This window comes from Neoarius graeffei, chromosome 6 (genome assembly GCF_027579695.1).
Source record: "Neoarius graeffei isolate fNeoGra1 chromosome 6, fNeoGra1.pri, whole genome shotgun sequence".
Classification (NCBI taxonomy): domain Eukaryota; kingdom Metazoa; phylum Chordata; class Actinopteri; order Siluriformes; family Ariidae; genus Neoarius; species Neoarius graeffei.
Window position 1 is genome coordinate 9,964,472 of NC_083574.1, and position 17,981 is coordinate 9,982,452.

Consider the following 17,981-nt stretch of genomic DNA (forward strand, 5'->3'; position numbering starts at 1 on the left):
CCAGACGTTTACAGACTGTTGTAAAGAGAAAAGGGGATGTCTCACAGTGGTAAACATGGCCTTGTCCCAACTTTTTTGAGATGTGCTGTTGTCATGAAATTTAAAATCACCTAATTTTTCTTTTTAAATGATAAATTTTCTCAGATTAAACATTTGATATGTCATCTATGTTCCATTCTGAATAAAATATGGAATTTTGAAACTTCCACATCATTGCATTACGTTTTTATTTACAATTTGTACTTTGTCCCAACTTTTTTGGAAACAGGGTTGTAGATTAGACAGTGGATAAAACCATGATAGCAATGATCCCATACACAAAGATGCCACTTTTTTCATTCAGCATCTCCTTGACTACAACTGGACCAAAAAACCTAGAAGTACCACAAAGCACATTGATACTACAAAAGGTTTAGTAAATATACCTCGGACTTACCAAAACAACATTTTTTTTTTTTTACTTTTTACCAGAAGCCAATGATGGTCGCATTCTCTTGGACCTGGTACTGGATCCATAGGATTTAAGAAATTAATGGAATAGCTTAGCTTCTTTTGGAGACATGAGAGTCAGGTGCTACTGCCACCACATTTATGGACTGTATGTTGTTTCCTCTCAGGTAATGTTGTAAATGGCACCATTGCTCGCCAGATGGTGGACATGTTAGTAGAGTCATCTAGCAACGTTGAGATGATCCTCAAGTTCTTTGACATGTTCCTGAAGCTGAAAGACATTGTGGCATCAGATGCATTCCGGGATTATGTGACTGACCCACGTGGCCTGATCTCTAAGAAGGACTTTTCCAAAGCGATGGACAGCCAAAAGCAATATTCCCCATCTGAGATCCAGTTCCTTCTGTCATGCTCTGAGGCTGATGAGAACGAGATGATCAACTTTGAAGAGTTTGCTGATCGTTTCCAGGAGCCAGCCAAGGACATTGGCTTCAACATCGCTGTGTTACTCACCAACCTTTCTGAGCATGTGCCTCATGACACACGCTTGCAGAACTTCTTGGAACAAGCTGAAAGTGTCCTGAACTATTTCCGCCCTTTCCTGGGCCGCATCGAAATCATGGGCGCTAGTCGGAAGATTGAGCGTATCTACTTTGAGATCAGTGAGGCCAACAGGAACCAGTGGGAAATGCCTCAGGTCAGAGAATCTAAGAGACAGTTTATATTCGATGTGGTCAATGAAGGTGGTGAGTCTGAGAAGATGGAGCTATTCGTCAACTTCTGCGAGGACACCATCTTTGAAATGAACATTGCCTCCCAGATCTCTGAGCAAGAAGAAGAAGGAAATGGAGATGATGATGATGAAGAAGAAGAGGAAAGTGGTGGAGCAGCAAATGGAGATGGAGGAGAAGGAGAGGAAGGAAATGGAGATGAAGCCCCAGCTGAGTCCAGTTCAGCATTTGCAGACTTCATCAAGAGCGTGGTGAACTTCTTCAATATGTTTACCTTCCGCAACCTCAGGCGACGCTATCGTAGACTTCGGAAGATGACTATAAAGGAAATGATTGTAGGCCTGGCCACCTTCTTCTACACCATCATCATTGGAATCCTTCACTTTATCTATAGCATATGCAAAGGCTTTTTCATGCTGATATGGAAAACGTTGTTTGGGGGCGGCCTTGTGGAGGGAGCTAAAAAGATGACGTTAACGGAAATTCTTACTAACATGCCTGATCCAACTCAGGATGAGGTGCACGGTGACCTCACATCTGAGCCTGGAGCTAGAAAGGTCCAGGAAGCAGGTGGATCAGGAGATGGAGAGGAAGCAGGTGGTGGAGAGATAGAAGATGAGGATGGCCAAGAGGCAGAAGGAGGAGGCAGACCCGGATTCGATACCCCTGGAGGTCTAGGAGATATGGGAGAGACAGAGCCTGAGGAACCCCCAACACCTGAGGGTACCCCACTCCTGAAGAGGAAACTGGTGAGCCCCAATAATACAAGTTTATCATTTTATTCTTCTGTATTGTTCATCAACAGCAGTGACCTATTTTCTATCTATGCTTTTTCAGCTGGGTGAAGGAGCAGAGGGAGAGGAAGTAGCAGCAGAAGAGCCAGTAAAGGAAGAGCCAGCCCCAGAACCAGAGAAGGCAGAGTGAGTATAAAAATTAAAGCACTGTTCAAGTCATCTAGAAAGGGAAAAAAAAGATTAGTGTACTTCTGTTTACTTTAAAATCCACATTCAGGTTTAGTTGAGGTTTCTGAAATATTGTGCTGAGAAATTGAGATAATATTGTGCTGAACATCTATCCAAGTGCTGAAAATGGAGAGAAAGCTGAGAAAGAAGCTGAGGCTGTGCCAGAGGAGAAGGTCGCTGAGGAGGAAGAGGAGGAGGAGAAGAAAAAAATAAAAGCCAAAGCCAAGAAAGAAAAACAATCTGCTGGAGATGGCTTTGAGCTCTGGAATGAATTGGAGGTGCAGAGGATTAAGTTCATGGTAAGGTTTTATGTTTGACAGTTTAGCAATTGATCGGTTCTTCAAATTCAGTTTATCAGTTTTTCACAGAGAACAAATGTTCAAATTGTTGGAGACTTCTTTTGTTTCTTTCTATTGATAGTCTACTATAATTGTTATCTCAATTTTAGAACTACCTGTCTCGCAACTTCTACAACCTGCGCTTCCTGGCTCTGTTCATTGCCTTTGCTCTGAACTTCATCCTGCTCTTTTACAAGGTAATTACAAACAGATTAGTGTCTTTAATGGATTTGAATGAACTGTGCCTTAGTAAATCTGTTCCTGTGTATGCTCTCTCTCTGTGTGTCAGGTGTCCAGCAGCCCTCCAGGTGAGGAGTTTGAAGGCTCGGGCATGTTTGAGGGTTCTGGAATGGGTGATGGCTCTGGTGGTGAACCTGAGGGTTCTGGAATGGAAGAGAATGGAGAGGAAGATGATGAAGAAGGGCCTCTTTATTACTTCCTGGAAGAGAGCACTGGTTACATGGAGCCTGCTCTAGCCTTCCTTGGCATTTTACACACCATCATATCTTTCCTCTGCATTATTGGCTACAACTGTCTCAAGGTCAGTGAGTCACAAAATGTTTTTACTCTTAAACCTGTGTATAAGTGCTATGCAGTTTTTAAGGCTCTCGACTGATGCAATATAAAAGCGTTTGCTCTATCATCTAGAGATCCCTAGTTTGAATCCCAATGGTGCCACAGCCATTCATGGCTGGGAGCCCAAGAGAGCAAAATTGGCTTGTTCTCTCAGGGAGGGATGGGTGGCATACTCTCTCATCCCTGTCAATTACAGTGATGGACATCTGTGAGCTCATGTACTAGTGCATCTCAAAAAATTAGAATACCATGAAAAAGTTCCTTTTTTTCATAATTTAATTCAAAAAGGTAAACTTTCATATATTCTATATTCATTACATGTAAAGTGAAATATTTAAAACCTTTTTTTGTTTTAACTTTGATGATTATGGCTTATAGCTCATGAAAATCAGAAATCCAGTATCTCAAATTATTAGAATATTCCCTAAGATCAATCAAAAAAAGGATTTACAATACAGAAATGTCCAACTTCTGAAAAGTATATTCATTTATACACTCAATACTTGGTTGGGGCTCCTTTACCATGAATTACTGTATCAATGCGGTGTGGCATGGAGGTGATCAGTCTGTGGCACTGCTGAGGTGTTATTGAAGCCCAGGTTGCTTTGATAGTGGCCTTCAGCGTATCTGTATTTTTGGGTTGGGTGTTTCTCATCTTCCTCTTGACAATACCCTATAGTTTCTCTATGGGGTTCAGGTCAGGCAAGTTGGCTGGCCAATCAAACACAGTAATATCATGGTCAGCAAACCATTTGGTAGTAGTTTTGGCACTGTGGGTAGGTGCTAAGTCCTGCTGGAAAAGGAAATCAGCATCTCCAAAAAGCTCGTCAGCAGATGGAAGCATGAAGTGCTCTAAAATCTCCTGGTAGATGGCTGTGTTGACTTTGCACTTGATAAAATACAGTGGACCAACACCAGCAGATGACATGGCACCCCAAATCATCACAGACTGTGGAAACTTTACACTGGGCTTCAAACACCTTGGATTCTGTGCCTCTCCACTCTTCCTCCAGGCTCTAGAACCGTGATTTCCAAATTAAATGCAAAATGTACTTTCATCTGAAAAGAGGACTTTGGACCACTGAGCAACAGTCCATTTCTTTCTCTCCTTAGCCCAGATAAGACACTTGACATTGTCTCTGGCTCAGGAGTAGCTTGATATTAGGAATGCGAAAGTTGTATCCCCTTTCTTGAAGATGTCTGTTTGTGATGGGTCTTGATACACTGACACCAGCCTCAGTCCACTCTTTGTGAAGCTCTCCCAAGTTCTTGAATAAACTTTTCTCGACAATCCTCTCAAGACTGCGGCCATCCCTGTTGCTTGTGCACCTTTTCCAGCCACCCTTTTCAGCAATGACCTTTTGTGGCTTACCCTCCTTGTGGAGGGCATCAGTGATCATCTTCTGGACAACAGTCTTCCCCATGATTGTGGTTGTGTGTACTGAACTAGACCGAGAGATACACTGTGTTCATACTGTTTTACTCAAACTCGAAATGAAATATTCTAATATTTTGAGATTTTTTTTAATGTTTTTGTACTGTATGCCATACTGATTAAAATTAAAATAGAAAAATGCTTGAAACATTTTAGTTTATGTGTAATGTGTCTATAATATATAACATTTTCACTTTCTTAAATAACTGATGGAAAATATTGAACTTTTTCACAATATTCTAATTTTTTGAGATGCACTAGTATATGGAAGCAAGCAGATAGTACTTTCCTCTGAGAGTGTTATGCTGCCCCGTAATGGTGGAGGAAGCATGTGATAGCCTTCATCCTGGTTGGTAGTCATCTTTCTTCACAGCAAGAAAGTTCTGGGTTCAAGTCCAATGGCTGACAGGGGCCTTTCTGCATGTTCTCTCCATGTCTGCGTGGGTTTCCTCCAGGTGCTTCAGTTTCCCCTACAGTCCAAAGACATGCAGTTAAACTAACTGGTTACTCTAAATTGTCCATAGTGTTAATGTGTGTGTGAATGGTTGTTTCCCAAGCCCAGAAATGGGAGGGTTGTAGCACAAAGGGTATCCAGTGTAAAACTATGCTCCAGTTAATATAACGTGGATCAATAGGGTCTACATGACAGCAATCCCACACACATACGTGGGACAAGATGGAAGAAGTGAGTGAGGGGAGTGTATCAGTAATCTGATGGATGGGAATGTGACAATGAGTATGGAGACTGGGTGTCGTAGTTCAAGGCAGTCATGTTTGTAGGCTCTGAAGCAGTCTGGGAACTACATTTTAACACTGATTTTGGCATAAACATGATGATTACATGTAAATCATAAAGAAGCTAACACACTTTTATGTGGACAGTTAACACAAAATCTCTCAGGATCAAAACTCAAAAAAAAAAAAAAATGGTGATGAGAAAATTCTGTTCCATGTATCCAAGCAGGTAGAAGTTTTATTTCCACCTGGCTTGAGAATAGACTTTAAGTGATATAAATGCACAAGTATGAATTTTAAAATAAGCATATGTATATTTAACAGTTATTCCATGAAATTGAGTCGTACATGAGCTGATAGCCGACGAGGCGCGTAGCACCGAGTCGGCTATAAGCCATGTACGACGAGATTGAGTGGAATAATTGTTTTATTATATCCAAATTCACTGGAGTTTGAGAACGATAACTTTTTTATTTTTTGCAAATTTAATAAGTAAAAACTTATGCAAAACATCAGACAAAATCAGTTCCACTTAGGCGGACTTCTTAAAACCTATCAGTGGTTGCACGAAATGACTTTAGTGTTGTTTTCTTGTAGAAAGTGCCGTCTTGCTGTCATGCTGAAGTATAGAATAGCTTTGGATATTTACTTAATTCTTCCAGTGATGTAATTTTCAATCTTCTTTGAGCTTTTGAACCGGTCTAAAAAAAAATCAACAAATTTTAATTCTTAAAGATGAAGAATATAAACAAACTGGCGAAATGACTAGCAATTTGTGAAAAATGCTGTAATAATAATTCTTGAAAAATAAAAAAGATACGTTCTTCCTATCAAATACTGTCATTCTGTATTTTATTGCTATCCTTTTGTATTTTGGGGGGTTTTGTTTTTGAGTAGAGTTTTTATTTCATCCTCAGTTGGTTCAGCAACACGCTCCGCCATTGTGTTTTTCTCTACTCATGGTATATGAGCTGATATCCTAGTAGTAGAGCAACCAATCAGAGCATGCAATTGCTCATATCCAGTGAATGTGGATAGAATAAATATATATATATTTGGGTGCAGCAACATATAATATTTCCCAATCCACCACAAAATTACTCATGCTTTCGTGTGTGGTGTAGGTTCCCTTGGTTATTTTCAAACGGGAGAAGGAGCTGGCCCGTAAGCTGGAATTTGATGGTCTTTATGTGACTGAACAGCCAGAAGATGATGACATCAAGGGCCAGTGGGATAGACTGGTGCTAAATACACCGTAAGATATGGGGATTTAATCTTATTTATATCTGTGTATGTGCTGTTCCTGAAAATGTAAAAAAAAAATTTAAAAAAGATGGGCGGGTGATCAAATTTTTGGGAACAAAATAATAATAATTTTAAAAAAGCCTTGAATATGGTAAAGACACTTAATACACCGGACACAAAGACAGTATTAACTGTGTATTATGAGCTGTGTTAATTATCTTTTCCTCACACAGAACCTTCCCTAACAACTACTGGGATAAATTTGTAAAGAGAAAGGTGAGTGTTATATGTGTACTCATTGAATGCATCATGCAGCAGTGTATTACTGTTCATACATAATGAAATTAATTTGCAACAACAACAACAACAAAAAGTGTTTTCAACCTGACAACTGGATAATAAACTATCCATAACCTTAATTACACATTCACATATTTCTATGAAAACATTTGTGTGTGATGGCAGGTTTTGGAGAAGTATGGCGATATCTATGGCAGAGAGAGGATTGCCGAGCTGCTGGGAATGGACTTGGCATCGCTGGATGTCAGTGCAATGACACATGAGAAAAAGCATGAACCTGACAGCTCCATGTTCACCTGGTACAGAATCACGACATACACTCTCATACTCAGACATACGCTTAACATGATTCACTAGAAAACATACTTCTGTGTCTTCAGGATGACCTCCATCGATATCAAGTACCAGATCTGGAAATTTGGGGTTGTGTTCACAGATAATGTAAGATGTGTGTGTGTGTGTGTGTGTGTGTGTGTGTGTGTGTGTGTGTGTGTGTGTGTTCGTATTTTCCTGGCTGAATTCCTTCTAATCTGCTCACTTCGGTTCAATCCTATTCCAGACATTCCTGTACCTGGTGTGGTACTTGGTCATGTCCTTGCTCGGTCACTACAACAACTTCTTCTTCGCCAGTCACTTGCTGGACATCGCCATGGGCGTCAAAACGCTGCGCACCATCCTGTCCTCCGTCACACACAATGGCAAGCAGGTGAAGCAGAATTATGGTTTGGGTGGCAATTAGAAAATCAAAAAAGCCATTAAATGTTTGGTATAAATGTGGAGGTGATTATAGAAAATCACATGCACTGATTGGTCGAGAAATTTGGACTATTCTTGATAGTCACCTCGAGCGATTCGGCAAAATGGCAGCCAATCGCTTTGTCACCGTACAGTAAGTGAGGAAGAATTACGAATTGTGAAAGAAAATGCTGTTTCTAAAAGCACTGCAGATACTCCAAAGTTTGGTCTAAAACTATTCAAAGGTGAGGTGGAAATCTGGTTTATTTTATCCATTTCAAAACAAAGTATTTTATGTGAGTCAGCATAGATAAGTGACACGAGTCTGCGCTGCGCCTTTATTACATTTCCATGCTGCTTTTGAAGTTTGAAATAAATGACTTTTTTAATACTATTTTTTTAAATAATCACCTGTGTATTTATACTGAAACATCATCCACCTCAGGTTCAGTGAATATCAGTGATTATTATACATACAGGACACTTTTTCAATGGAATAAAAACATGTCTTCTATTCCCTTCTAGCAGATTTCATTCATTTGGTTTGATAGCATGCAATATTGTTAGCATATCGCTTATCTTATGTGTATTACGTCACTCTACCCAATGGAGAATGAGCATTGAATATGGTTTATGATATTGCACGTTGTCAAGACAACATGACGTCACACATTGGAGCTGAGGCAAATATTCAATGAGAGAGTTTTCTGCTGCGCATGCTCAGAAGCATTTCTTTGTTCACCAGGAAAGAGAAATGTGTGTTGAACACCCAAAAGACTGCCAGAACTTCATTAGATATTCTTCACGCACATTGACAAGCAGTAGCAAACCGTTACAATTAGAGTTGGGACTTGAGCTCAGCCAAACACGAAAAAAGCAACAGGGCAAAGGGTTTTGCAAGGGATTAGCGGCAGGCTGCCAGGTAGCTCCGTTGTGTGTAGTTGTCGATGTTGATTTTAAAAGTAACTAGTAAATTACACAGGGAAATGGATACTTAAGCATGAGTGAAAAATACTGTAGCGAGCGTGCATGTAAGAAGAATCTGGAGAAAGAAATCTTAGTTTCTCAGGTGTTAGTCTTTGCTACTTGCTACTTGACAGCAACCCTTTCATTTCTGAAGCAAATTAATTTTTTTCTGAAGCAAAATTCTGATAGCACTGGCTTGACACCGGCTGGAAGGTTACTTCACTGCTGCTCTGATGGCGCCGACTTGCGGTTAAGCCATCGAGAAGGCCGAGGGCGATAAATTTTTGGTCCCTCCCACTATAACTCAAAATCTGATTGATTAATTCATCTGTCACTTCCTACATAAATATACACTGCCATGGCCTTCTGTCCTGGCAATGAAGTCCTAACCAATGAGTGAGACAGCTCTAAACTCTTCTCAGCCTAGAGACAACAAACAAACAAAAAAATCCCATTGCATAATACGATTTTAATGTTTTCAGGACAGCAACCCTTTCATTTCTGAAGCAAATTTGATAAATGAGGCCAAGTTAGAATTGAATAATTACAATGAAATTATGAAAGAATGAAAGCGATTAAAGAATGAAAAAAATTAAAGATAACATTTGAAATGCTGATATATTTGGGCCTTCTTTGAAGGCTTAGAAGGCCCTGACAGTTTCCCTCTGTTTACAAGAGAAAAACATACCAACGGACATAGAAAAACTGGAAAAGAGAGTGTATAATAATAATAATAATGGCTGGTGTTGAGTGGTATATCAGATATATTCCATTCAGCTAGCATGATACTGAACGAGTTGAAGCCGAGTGATAGATGATAGATGATGATAGTGATAGATGTGATAGATAGTGAGAGATGATGATGGAGGATAGTTGTAGTTGAGGGCTCGAAAATTCCTACTGTATAGAATATTGTCACAAATCACTTTTGCCTTACTGCTACTATACTCTCAGTGGCAAGCATGTCATCAGGAATGTTGAGAGATTTGAAATGAAAGTACATTAATTCTAAATTTGCTTCAATATGTTGCTTGCCTTTGCTGTTCTTATCTTCCATATCTGTTCTTGGTGCAGCTGGTGATGACGGTAGGTTTACTAGCTGTAGTTGTGTACCTGTACACTGTCGTGGCCTTCAACTTCTTCCGCAAGTTCTACAACAAGAGTGAGGACGAGGATGAGCCAGACATGAAGTGCGATGACATGATGACTGTAAGTGACTTCAAATTTTTTTTTTTTTAAGTTTTGATTAAGATGTTACAGTCGTGGTCAGAAGTTTACATACAGTGACATGAATGTCATCTTGGATATGAATGTCATGGCAATATTTGGGCTTTCAGTAATTTCTTTGAACTGTTCTTTTTCTGTGGCAGAATGTACAGCATACATATGTACATATACTCACTTATATTATTAATTCAGAGGTGCTGAAACTTCCAAAATGTCTCTTATCTTGCTAAGGCCAATGTCTCTTAACTTATTGTTAGTGATTATGATTGACTACAGCTGGTAGCTTCTCTGTGCCTTCATAAAAAGGGTTTGTTTACAGCACTCATTGGATTGACCAACACACAGTAAAATGGGAAAGTCTAAGGAGCTCAGTGCAGATCTGAGAAAGAGGATCGCAGATATACACAACTCCGGAATTTATCTTGGAGCCATTTCTAAACAACTGCAAATTCCAAGATCAGTTCAAACAATTGCATCGAGGTTATTGTGAGGTGTAGTCACTTTGCAAAGCCACTTTGCTTCAAGAAAACCCAAACTGTCACCCTCAGCTGAAAGGAAATTGGTTTGGATGGTCAGGAACAACCTGGGAACCACCATAGCACAGCCCTGCCATGAACTGGAAGCTGATGGATCACTGTCTACAGTTCAGATCACCATGGACTAAGAGACTGCTATGCAAGAAATAACCCCCTGCTCCAAAATTGACACCTTCAAGCTTAACTAAAGTTTGAAGCTGACCACACGGACAAAGAAAAAGCCTTCTGGAGGATAGCTGTATGGTCAGATGAGACAAAGATTGAGTTGTTTGGCCACAATGACCACCATGTACAGAGGGGCACTGTACCAACTGGTGGTGGTAGGATCATCATGCTCTGGGGCTGTTTTGCTGCCAGTGGAACTAGTTCATTGCACAAAGTGGATGGAATAATGAAGGAGGAGGACTACTTCAGAATTCTTCAGCATAAACCATCAGAAACTTGAACACGACTTGGGACTTACAACAGGACAATGAACCCAAACACGCATCAGAGCTGGTTGTGGAGGATAAAGCAGGCTAACGTTAAGCTTAAAACAAGCCCTGACTTCAGCCCTATTGAAAATATATGGACCATGCTTATAAGTTGAGTCCATGCCAAGGAAAAAAAATTAATTGAACTCTACCAATTCTACCATGAAGAGTCGTGAAATATCCAACCAGAATTCTGCCAGAAGCTTGTTCATGGTAAACAAAAATGTTTGGTCAAGGTGAATCTTGCAAAGAGACATTTTACCCAAATATTAGGTGTGCTGTATGTATATTTTTGACCCTGTATGTATAATTTTGACCCTGTGTTGATTTCAGAAAACCCAAAGAAAATTAAAACTTGTGCACCAAATTCTAGTTTTTTTTTTTTTTTTTAATATGTATGCTGTACATTCTGCCACAGAAAAAGAACAGTTCAAAGAAATTACTGAAAGCCCAAATATTGCCATGACATTCATATCCAAGATGACATTCATGTCACTGTATATAAACTTCGGACCACAACAGTAATTACTATAGGTGGCACTTATTCTGTCTCTCGCTCTCCTTCTCAGTGCTACCTGTTCCACATGTATGTGGGTGTGAGAGCTGGTGGTGGTATCGGAGACGAGATTGAGGATCCGGCTGGAGATGAATACGAGCTGTACCGTGTGGTCTTTGACATCACTTTCTTCTTTTTCGTCATTGTCATTCTTTTGGCTATCATTCAGGGTGAGGATTTAGACTATTCTGTTTATGCACAGCACAGGAAACGCCATATGTTAAATCTATAATATTAAATCTTTTAAAGCAGAAGTTGTCAAAGGTTTCACAGCCAGGGATCATCTTAACTGTATAATACACTACATTGTCAAAGGTTTGTGGACACCTGACCATTGCATCCATATGTGGCCCATTCTATAATTGCAGGTACATTTCAACCGTTGACTCTGTTAGTTATCATCAACTCTGTTGTCATTAAACTGGGCAATCCGTTAACAGAATTGATGCTACAGAGTTGACATTTTCCCACCATTTTGTGTCTTAACTCCACATGCTGACCTTAAACTAGCTACCACATGGCATGTTTTAAAACATTAACTGTTATAAAACTTTGGTTTTATAACAGTTAATAGAATAAGCCCCAGAAAACAGACAGACTGAACCACTTCATGTTTATTTAAGTTGAATGTATGAATCAGGAGTCGAAGACAGCCAATAATTGGGGGTGGGGTCATTTAGTTAATGTTTTATGGATAAATTGGTTCTAAAATGTACATCAAGCATTGCTATTGGCGAAAGTTTGTCATAATTTGCATTTTTGTTCAAAACTGATTCAATAAAGATTTCTTTTGTAGAAAATAACAAAAGGTTTATCTTGGAGATGTGAAATGTACCCTGAATTCGAGAATGGCCCATATGCTATCTGAAAATTCCAGATTTAGTGCTACTTTGCTTGAGGACTAGATTCCCAACAGATTTTGGGGTGTGGCTGTGGGAATTTTTGCTCATTCAGCCATAAGAGCATTAGTGAGATCCAGAACTGATATCGGGTGAGGAGCCCTGGGGTGCAGCTGATGTTCCAGTTCATCCCAGAGATGTTCAGTGGGGTTGAGGTCAGGGCTCGGTGTACTGTAGGACACTTGAGTTCTTCCAGTCCAACCTTGTCTTCATGGTGCTCACATTGTGTATAGTTGTGCTGGAAAAGGTTTGGGTCTCTTAGTTCCAGTGAAAGGATATTGTAATGCACCAGCATACAAAGACATCCTGTACAATTGTGTGTTCCAAGTTTGTGGCAACCGTTTGAGGAAGAACCACATATGGGTATGATGGTCAGGTGTCCACAAACCTTTGGCTATATAGTGTATATTAATGGCGCTTTGAAAAAAAAGTTTTATGTATTGTAACACGAGAGCTTTTTATCCCTTGACATTTCCCTCAGCGTACTGTGAGTTGGCCTAGTGGTTAGCGTGTCTGCCTTTCACTCGGGAGATCGTGAGTTCTACTTTCGATTGGGTCATACCAAAGACCATCATAAAAATGGTATCTACTGCTGTCTGGCAAGGCATGCTGCAATACGGATGTGAGTGGAGAGTCAAACTCTTGTGGTTACCAGAGGACTAGCCCCCCACTGTAACCATAGGTGTGAGGCCAAGGGCTGTGGAAACAGAGATCGGTGCATGATGCAGGAAGGACTTTAGATGTCGATCAGCTGACAAGAAGTTGACATTATTTATAGGATTGCTTGTTTTTGAATTATTTGGATTAAATGCATTCAAGTGACAAGTCAAAGAAACTAATAATGATAAGAACTATGAAGCCAAATAATGGAAGATTGTTATTTCAACTACAATGAGAAACACTGGTTTAAAGCACAATGAAGTCTTTCTGGCCCAATTATCTCAGGTTGTAAATTGTCTCAAGATATAAAGCAAATACAGTAACAGTCAAAAGTTTGGACACGTCTTCTAATTAAATAGATTTCCTTAATTTTTATTAATTAAAATGAATATCTTAAAGTAATGATGGATCTCGTTTCTCTTTACTTAGTTGAGTGGTTCTTGACATAATATGGATTTTTACAGTTGTGGATGGAATAGGGATGGAATTTACTGTATTGATATTATTTATTATTTACTGTTTGATCTCAAACGCATTAAGAAGGCAAGAAACTCATCCACTAATTAACTTTTGACGAGGCACAGCTGTTAATTGAAAAGCATTCCAGGTGACTACCTCATGAAGCTGGTTAAGATAATGCCAATAGTGTGCAAAGCGTCATCAAGGTAAATGGTAGATCCTTTGAAGAATCTAGAATATCAAACATATTTTGTTTTAACACTTTTATTTGCAACAAAATTCCATTTATGTTCCATATGTTATGAGCTCATCCGGCCAATAGGTGATGAGTTTATGCCATCATGTGTTGTCCGGCATCGTCCACATTTCATGAAAATCGCTTCTTCTCTCTCAATTCGTCATCGATTTTTATTGTTTTTGGCAGGAAGGTAGGTCTGCCTGGAGTGCATGTAGCTTCTACCCAAATTTGCATAATTCCAATTAATAATGAAGATATGGAGTAATTAAGCCCTAATGCGCAGTTTCCATACAAATCGCTTCTTCTTCCTCAGTTCTTCACCAATTTTGATTCTTTCTGGCATGAAGGTAGGGGTACCTAGGGTGCATATAACTTCTACCCAGATTTGCTTCATTACAAATATTAATGAAGTTAATAGTGGACTAATTAAGCCTTAATGAGCAGTTCAACAAAAATCGTTTCTTCTTGGTCAATTCCTCGCTGTTTTGGATTCTTTCTGACAAATAGGTAGATATCCCTAGGGTGTATATAGCTTCTATATATAGCCTGAATATAGTGTATATAGCTTGCAACACTTATTGCACAATGTGGCCCACTTTAGATCTTTCCTTCTGGACTAGGCGGGGTCGGAGTGAACTACGCCATCAGTGACGGTCTCGTTTCATAGTTTTTGATGTAGAAAATCATCAAAATGCAGAAATCCTATAAATGAGTAGGTGTGTCAAAACTTTTGACTGGCACTGTCATACACTGTAAACCATAAAACCTAGGTGTATGATTATCATACCACGGCATACCCAATCTCCACAATGTATTAATCAATAATGGAACTTTAACGTAAAGGCTTGTTCCATGTATGTTAGTCGAGGCTCACTGGATTATTATTATGACTGTAAACAAACCAGTGCAGATCTCAGTGTTAACTGCTTAATTGGGTTGTATAGGTCTGATCATTGATGCCTTTGGTGAGCTGAGAGATCAGCAGGAACAAGTCAGAGAGGACATGGAGGTATGGCTTTTCCATTTACAGCCCACCATCCTATGTGAATTGTTCTTTTATATGTTTTGAGTGATTAGTTAATTATAAGACTTTGGTTTATAATTAATGGTATATTGACTTGTGAACGCTCATTACTGTACCTCCTCAGACTAAGTGCTTCATTTGCGGAATTGGAAGTGACTACTTTGACACGACGCCGCATGGTTTCGAGACGCATACGATGGAGGAGCACAACTTAGCCAATTACATGTGAGTAAAACAGTTCCAAGGCTTAATGATGCCCCTTTGGAACTGATTTGTAGACAAGAGAGCTGCTGAAGGTGGCATTGGTTCAGGGAGCCAGCAAACCTTTTCAGGAACCTGTATTTAAGAGTCAAATCATTGTGAAGATGATTTTACAGGGTATCCTTTTGGGTTTGAGATATATATATTTTCGAAAGTCAAATTCAGATGCTTTATCATCCATACAAAGGCACACTCATAGACAATAATGTAAAATGTAAGATAAGAAACATGTTATATCACAGTACTGTTCATTTCTGAAATCTGATTGGTTAGAAGGAGCTGATTAATTTTATAGAACAGCAGCTGTGACAGTTGGGCTGACTGCAGTTCAAATCATAGGTTGATATTAATGCACTCATTCTAAGATGATACAACCCCGATTCCAAAAAAGGTGGGACAAAGTACAAATTGTAAATAAAAACAGAATGCAATAATTTACAAATCTCAGAAACTGATGTTGTATTCACAATAGAACATAGACAACATATCAGATGTTGAAAGTGAGACATTTTGAAATTTCATGCCAAATATTGGCTCATTTGAAATTTCATGACAGCAACACGTCAAAAAAGTTGGGACAGGGGCAATAAGAGGCTGGAAAAGTTAAAGGTACAAAAAAGGAACAGCTGGAGGACCAAATTGCAACTCATTAGGTCAACTGGCAATAGGTCATTAACATGACTGGGTATAAAAAGAGCATCTTGGAGTGGCAGCGGTTCTCAGAAGTAAAGACAGGAAGAGGATCACCAATCCCCCTAATTCTGCGCCGACAAATAGTGGAGCAATATCAGAAAGGAGTTCGACAGTGTAAAATTGCAAAGAGTTTGAATATATCATCATCTACAGTGCATAATATCATCAAAAGATTCAGAGAATCTGGAAGAATCTCTGTGCGTAAGGGTCAAGGCCGGAAAACCATACTGGGTGCCCGTGATCTTCGGGCCCTTAGACGGCACTGCATCACATACAGGCATGCTTCTGTATTGGAAATCACAAAATGGGCTCAGGAATATTTCCAGAGAACATTATCTGTGAACACAATTCACCGTGCCATCCGCCATTGCCAGCTAAAACTCTATAGTTCAAAGAAGAAGCCGTATCTAAAAGTGATCCAGAAGCGCAGACATCTTCTCTGGGCCAAGGCTCATTTAAAATGGACTGTGGCAAAGTGGAAAACTGTTCTGTGGTCAGACGAATCAAAATTTGAAGTTCTTTATGGAAATCAGGGACGCCGTGTCATTCGGACTAAAGAGGAGAAGGACGACCCAAGTTGTTATCAGCGCTCAGTTCAGAAGCCTGCATCTCTGATGGTATGGGGTTGCATTAGTGCGTGTGGCATGGGCAGCTTACACATCTGGAAAGACACCATCAGTGCTGAAAGGTATATCCAGGTTCTAGAGCAACATATGCTCCCATCCAGACGACGTCTCTTTCAGGGAAGACCTTGCATTTTCCAACATGACAATGCCAAACCACATACTGCATCAATTACAGCATCATGGCTGCGTAGAAGAAGGGTCCGGGTACTGAACTGGCCAGCCTGCAGTCCAGATCTTTCACCCATAGAAAACATTTGGCGTATCATAAAACGGAAGATACGACAAAAAAGACCTAAGACAGTTGAGCAACTAGAATCCTACATTAGACAAGAATGGGTTAACATTCCTATCCCTAAACTTGAGCAACTTGTCTCCTCAGTCCCCAGATGTTTACAGATTGTTGTAAAGAGAAAAGGGGATGTCTCAAAGTGGTAAACATGGCCTTGTCCCAACTTTTTTGAGATGTGTTGTTGTCATGAAATTTAAAATCACCTAATTTTTTCTCTTTAAATTATACATTTTCTCAGTTTAAACATTTGATATGCCATCTATGTTCTATTCTGAATAAAATATGGAATTTTGAAACTTCCACATCATTGCATTCCATTTTTATTTACAATTTGTACTTTGTCACAACTTTTTTGGAATTGGGGTTGTATTATAAATGCTGATCACATGACATATTCTAAGGCAAATGATAAACAGATTAACAAAATATGGTGGGATTTTAAAAAGGAAGGAAAAGCATATCATTGCTGATGGTGAAGGTTTCCAATGTCAGCATGAGGACTTTCTTGGTACCATCTTCTTCTTTCAGCTGCTCCTATTAGGGGTCGCCACAGCTGAGCTGTTCCGCATATTTGATTTGGCATATATATATATATATTTTTAATAAAATACAACGGATGCCCTTCCTGATGCAACCCTCCCCAATCTATCCAGGCTTTGGACTGGCACTAAGTATACACTGGCTTGTACAACCCCAGTGGCTGGGTATTTTACCTAATCTACATGTCTTTGAACTGTGGGGGAAACCGGAGCACCCAGAGGAAACCCACGCAGACACGGGGAGAACACGCAAACTCCACACAGAAAGGCTCCCATTGGCCATGAGGTTCAAACCCGAAACCTTCTTGCTGTGAGGTGATAGTGCTAACCACTACACCACTGTGCTGCCTTTCTGTGTACCATGACAAGCTTCTTTAAAAAAAAAAGTTTTTTTAGTATTTTTTTTATCTTAATAACTTCAAGAGAGAATAAAAAGAGAGACTCATGAGGATGTTATAAAGTAAGTGATTACAGAATGTTTGCAGATGTCAATATTAAACATAACGATGTAACAATAAATGGATAAAAGCTGATGTGTCATTCACCCATCCATTATCTGTAGCCGCTTATCCTGTTCTACAGGGTCGCAGGCAAGCTGGAGCCTATCCCAGCTGACTATGGGCAAGAGGCGGGGTACACCCTGGACAAGTCGCCAGGTTATCACAGGGCTGACACATAGAGTCACACAACCATTCACACTTATGGTGAATTTAGAGCCACCAATCAGCCTAACCTGCATATCTTTGGACCATGGGGGAAACCAGAGCACCCGGTGGAAACCCATGCAGACACGGGGAGAACATACAAACTCCACACAGAAAGGTCCTCATCAGCCGCTGGGCTCGAACCCAGGACCTTCTTGCTGTGAGGCGACAGTGCTAACCACTACACCACTGTGCCGCCCCCTTATGTGTCATTATTTAATAAATTAAATATTTTAATCACTGGCAAACTTCTGTGGTATAAGAGGAATAAAGCAATTCAGGATGTGCCATTATGTGAAAATAATCAACTTCAGGGTAGTAAAA

At 39.8% G+C, this 17,981-nt stretch overlaps 1 protein-coding gene across 1 annotated transcript in view; it reads left to right on the forward strand.

Annotated features, from left to right (window-relative positions):
- LOC132887638 (ryanodine receptor 1-like) overlaps window positions 1–17,981 on the forward strand; it is a 239,010-nt gene that overhangs the window by 218,169 nt on the left and 2,860 nt on the right. Inside the window, exons 90-103 of the mRNA XM_060923104.1 lie at window positions 618–1,930; window positions 2,019–2,101; window positions 2,262–2,442; window positions 2,592–2,678; window positions 2,771–3,022; window positions 6,352–6,482; window positions 6,706–6,748; window positions 6,938–7,071; window positions 7,153–7,213; window positions 7,332–7,478; window positions 9,548–9,682; window positions 11,279–11,435; window positions 14,466–14,530; window positions 14,670–14,770. Of these exons, the coding sequence (XP_060779087.1) occupies window positions 618–1,930; window positions 2,019–2,101; window positions 2,262–2,442; window positions 2,592–2,678; window positions 2,771–3,022; window positions 6,352–6,482; window positions 6,706–6,748; window positions 6,938–7,071; window positions 7,153–7,213; window positions 7,332–7,478; window positions 9,548–9,682; window positions 11,279–11,435; window positions 14,466–14,530; window positions 14,670–14,770 (2,890 nt within the window). The remainder of the gene's footprint in view (window positions 1–617; window positions 1,931–2,018; window positions 2,102–2,261; window positions 2,443–2,591; window positions 2,679–2,770; window positions 3,023–6,351; window positions 6,483–6,705; window positions 6,749–6,937; window positions 7,072–7,152; window positions 7,214–7,331; window positions 7,479–9,547; window positions 9,683–11,278; window positions 11,436–14,465; window positions 14,531–14,669; window positions 14,771–17,981) is intronic.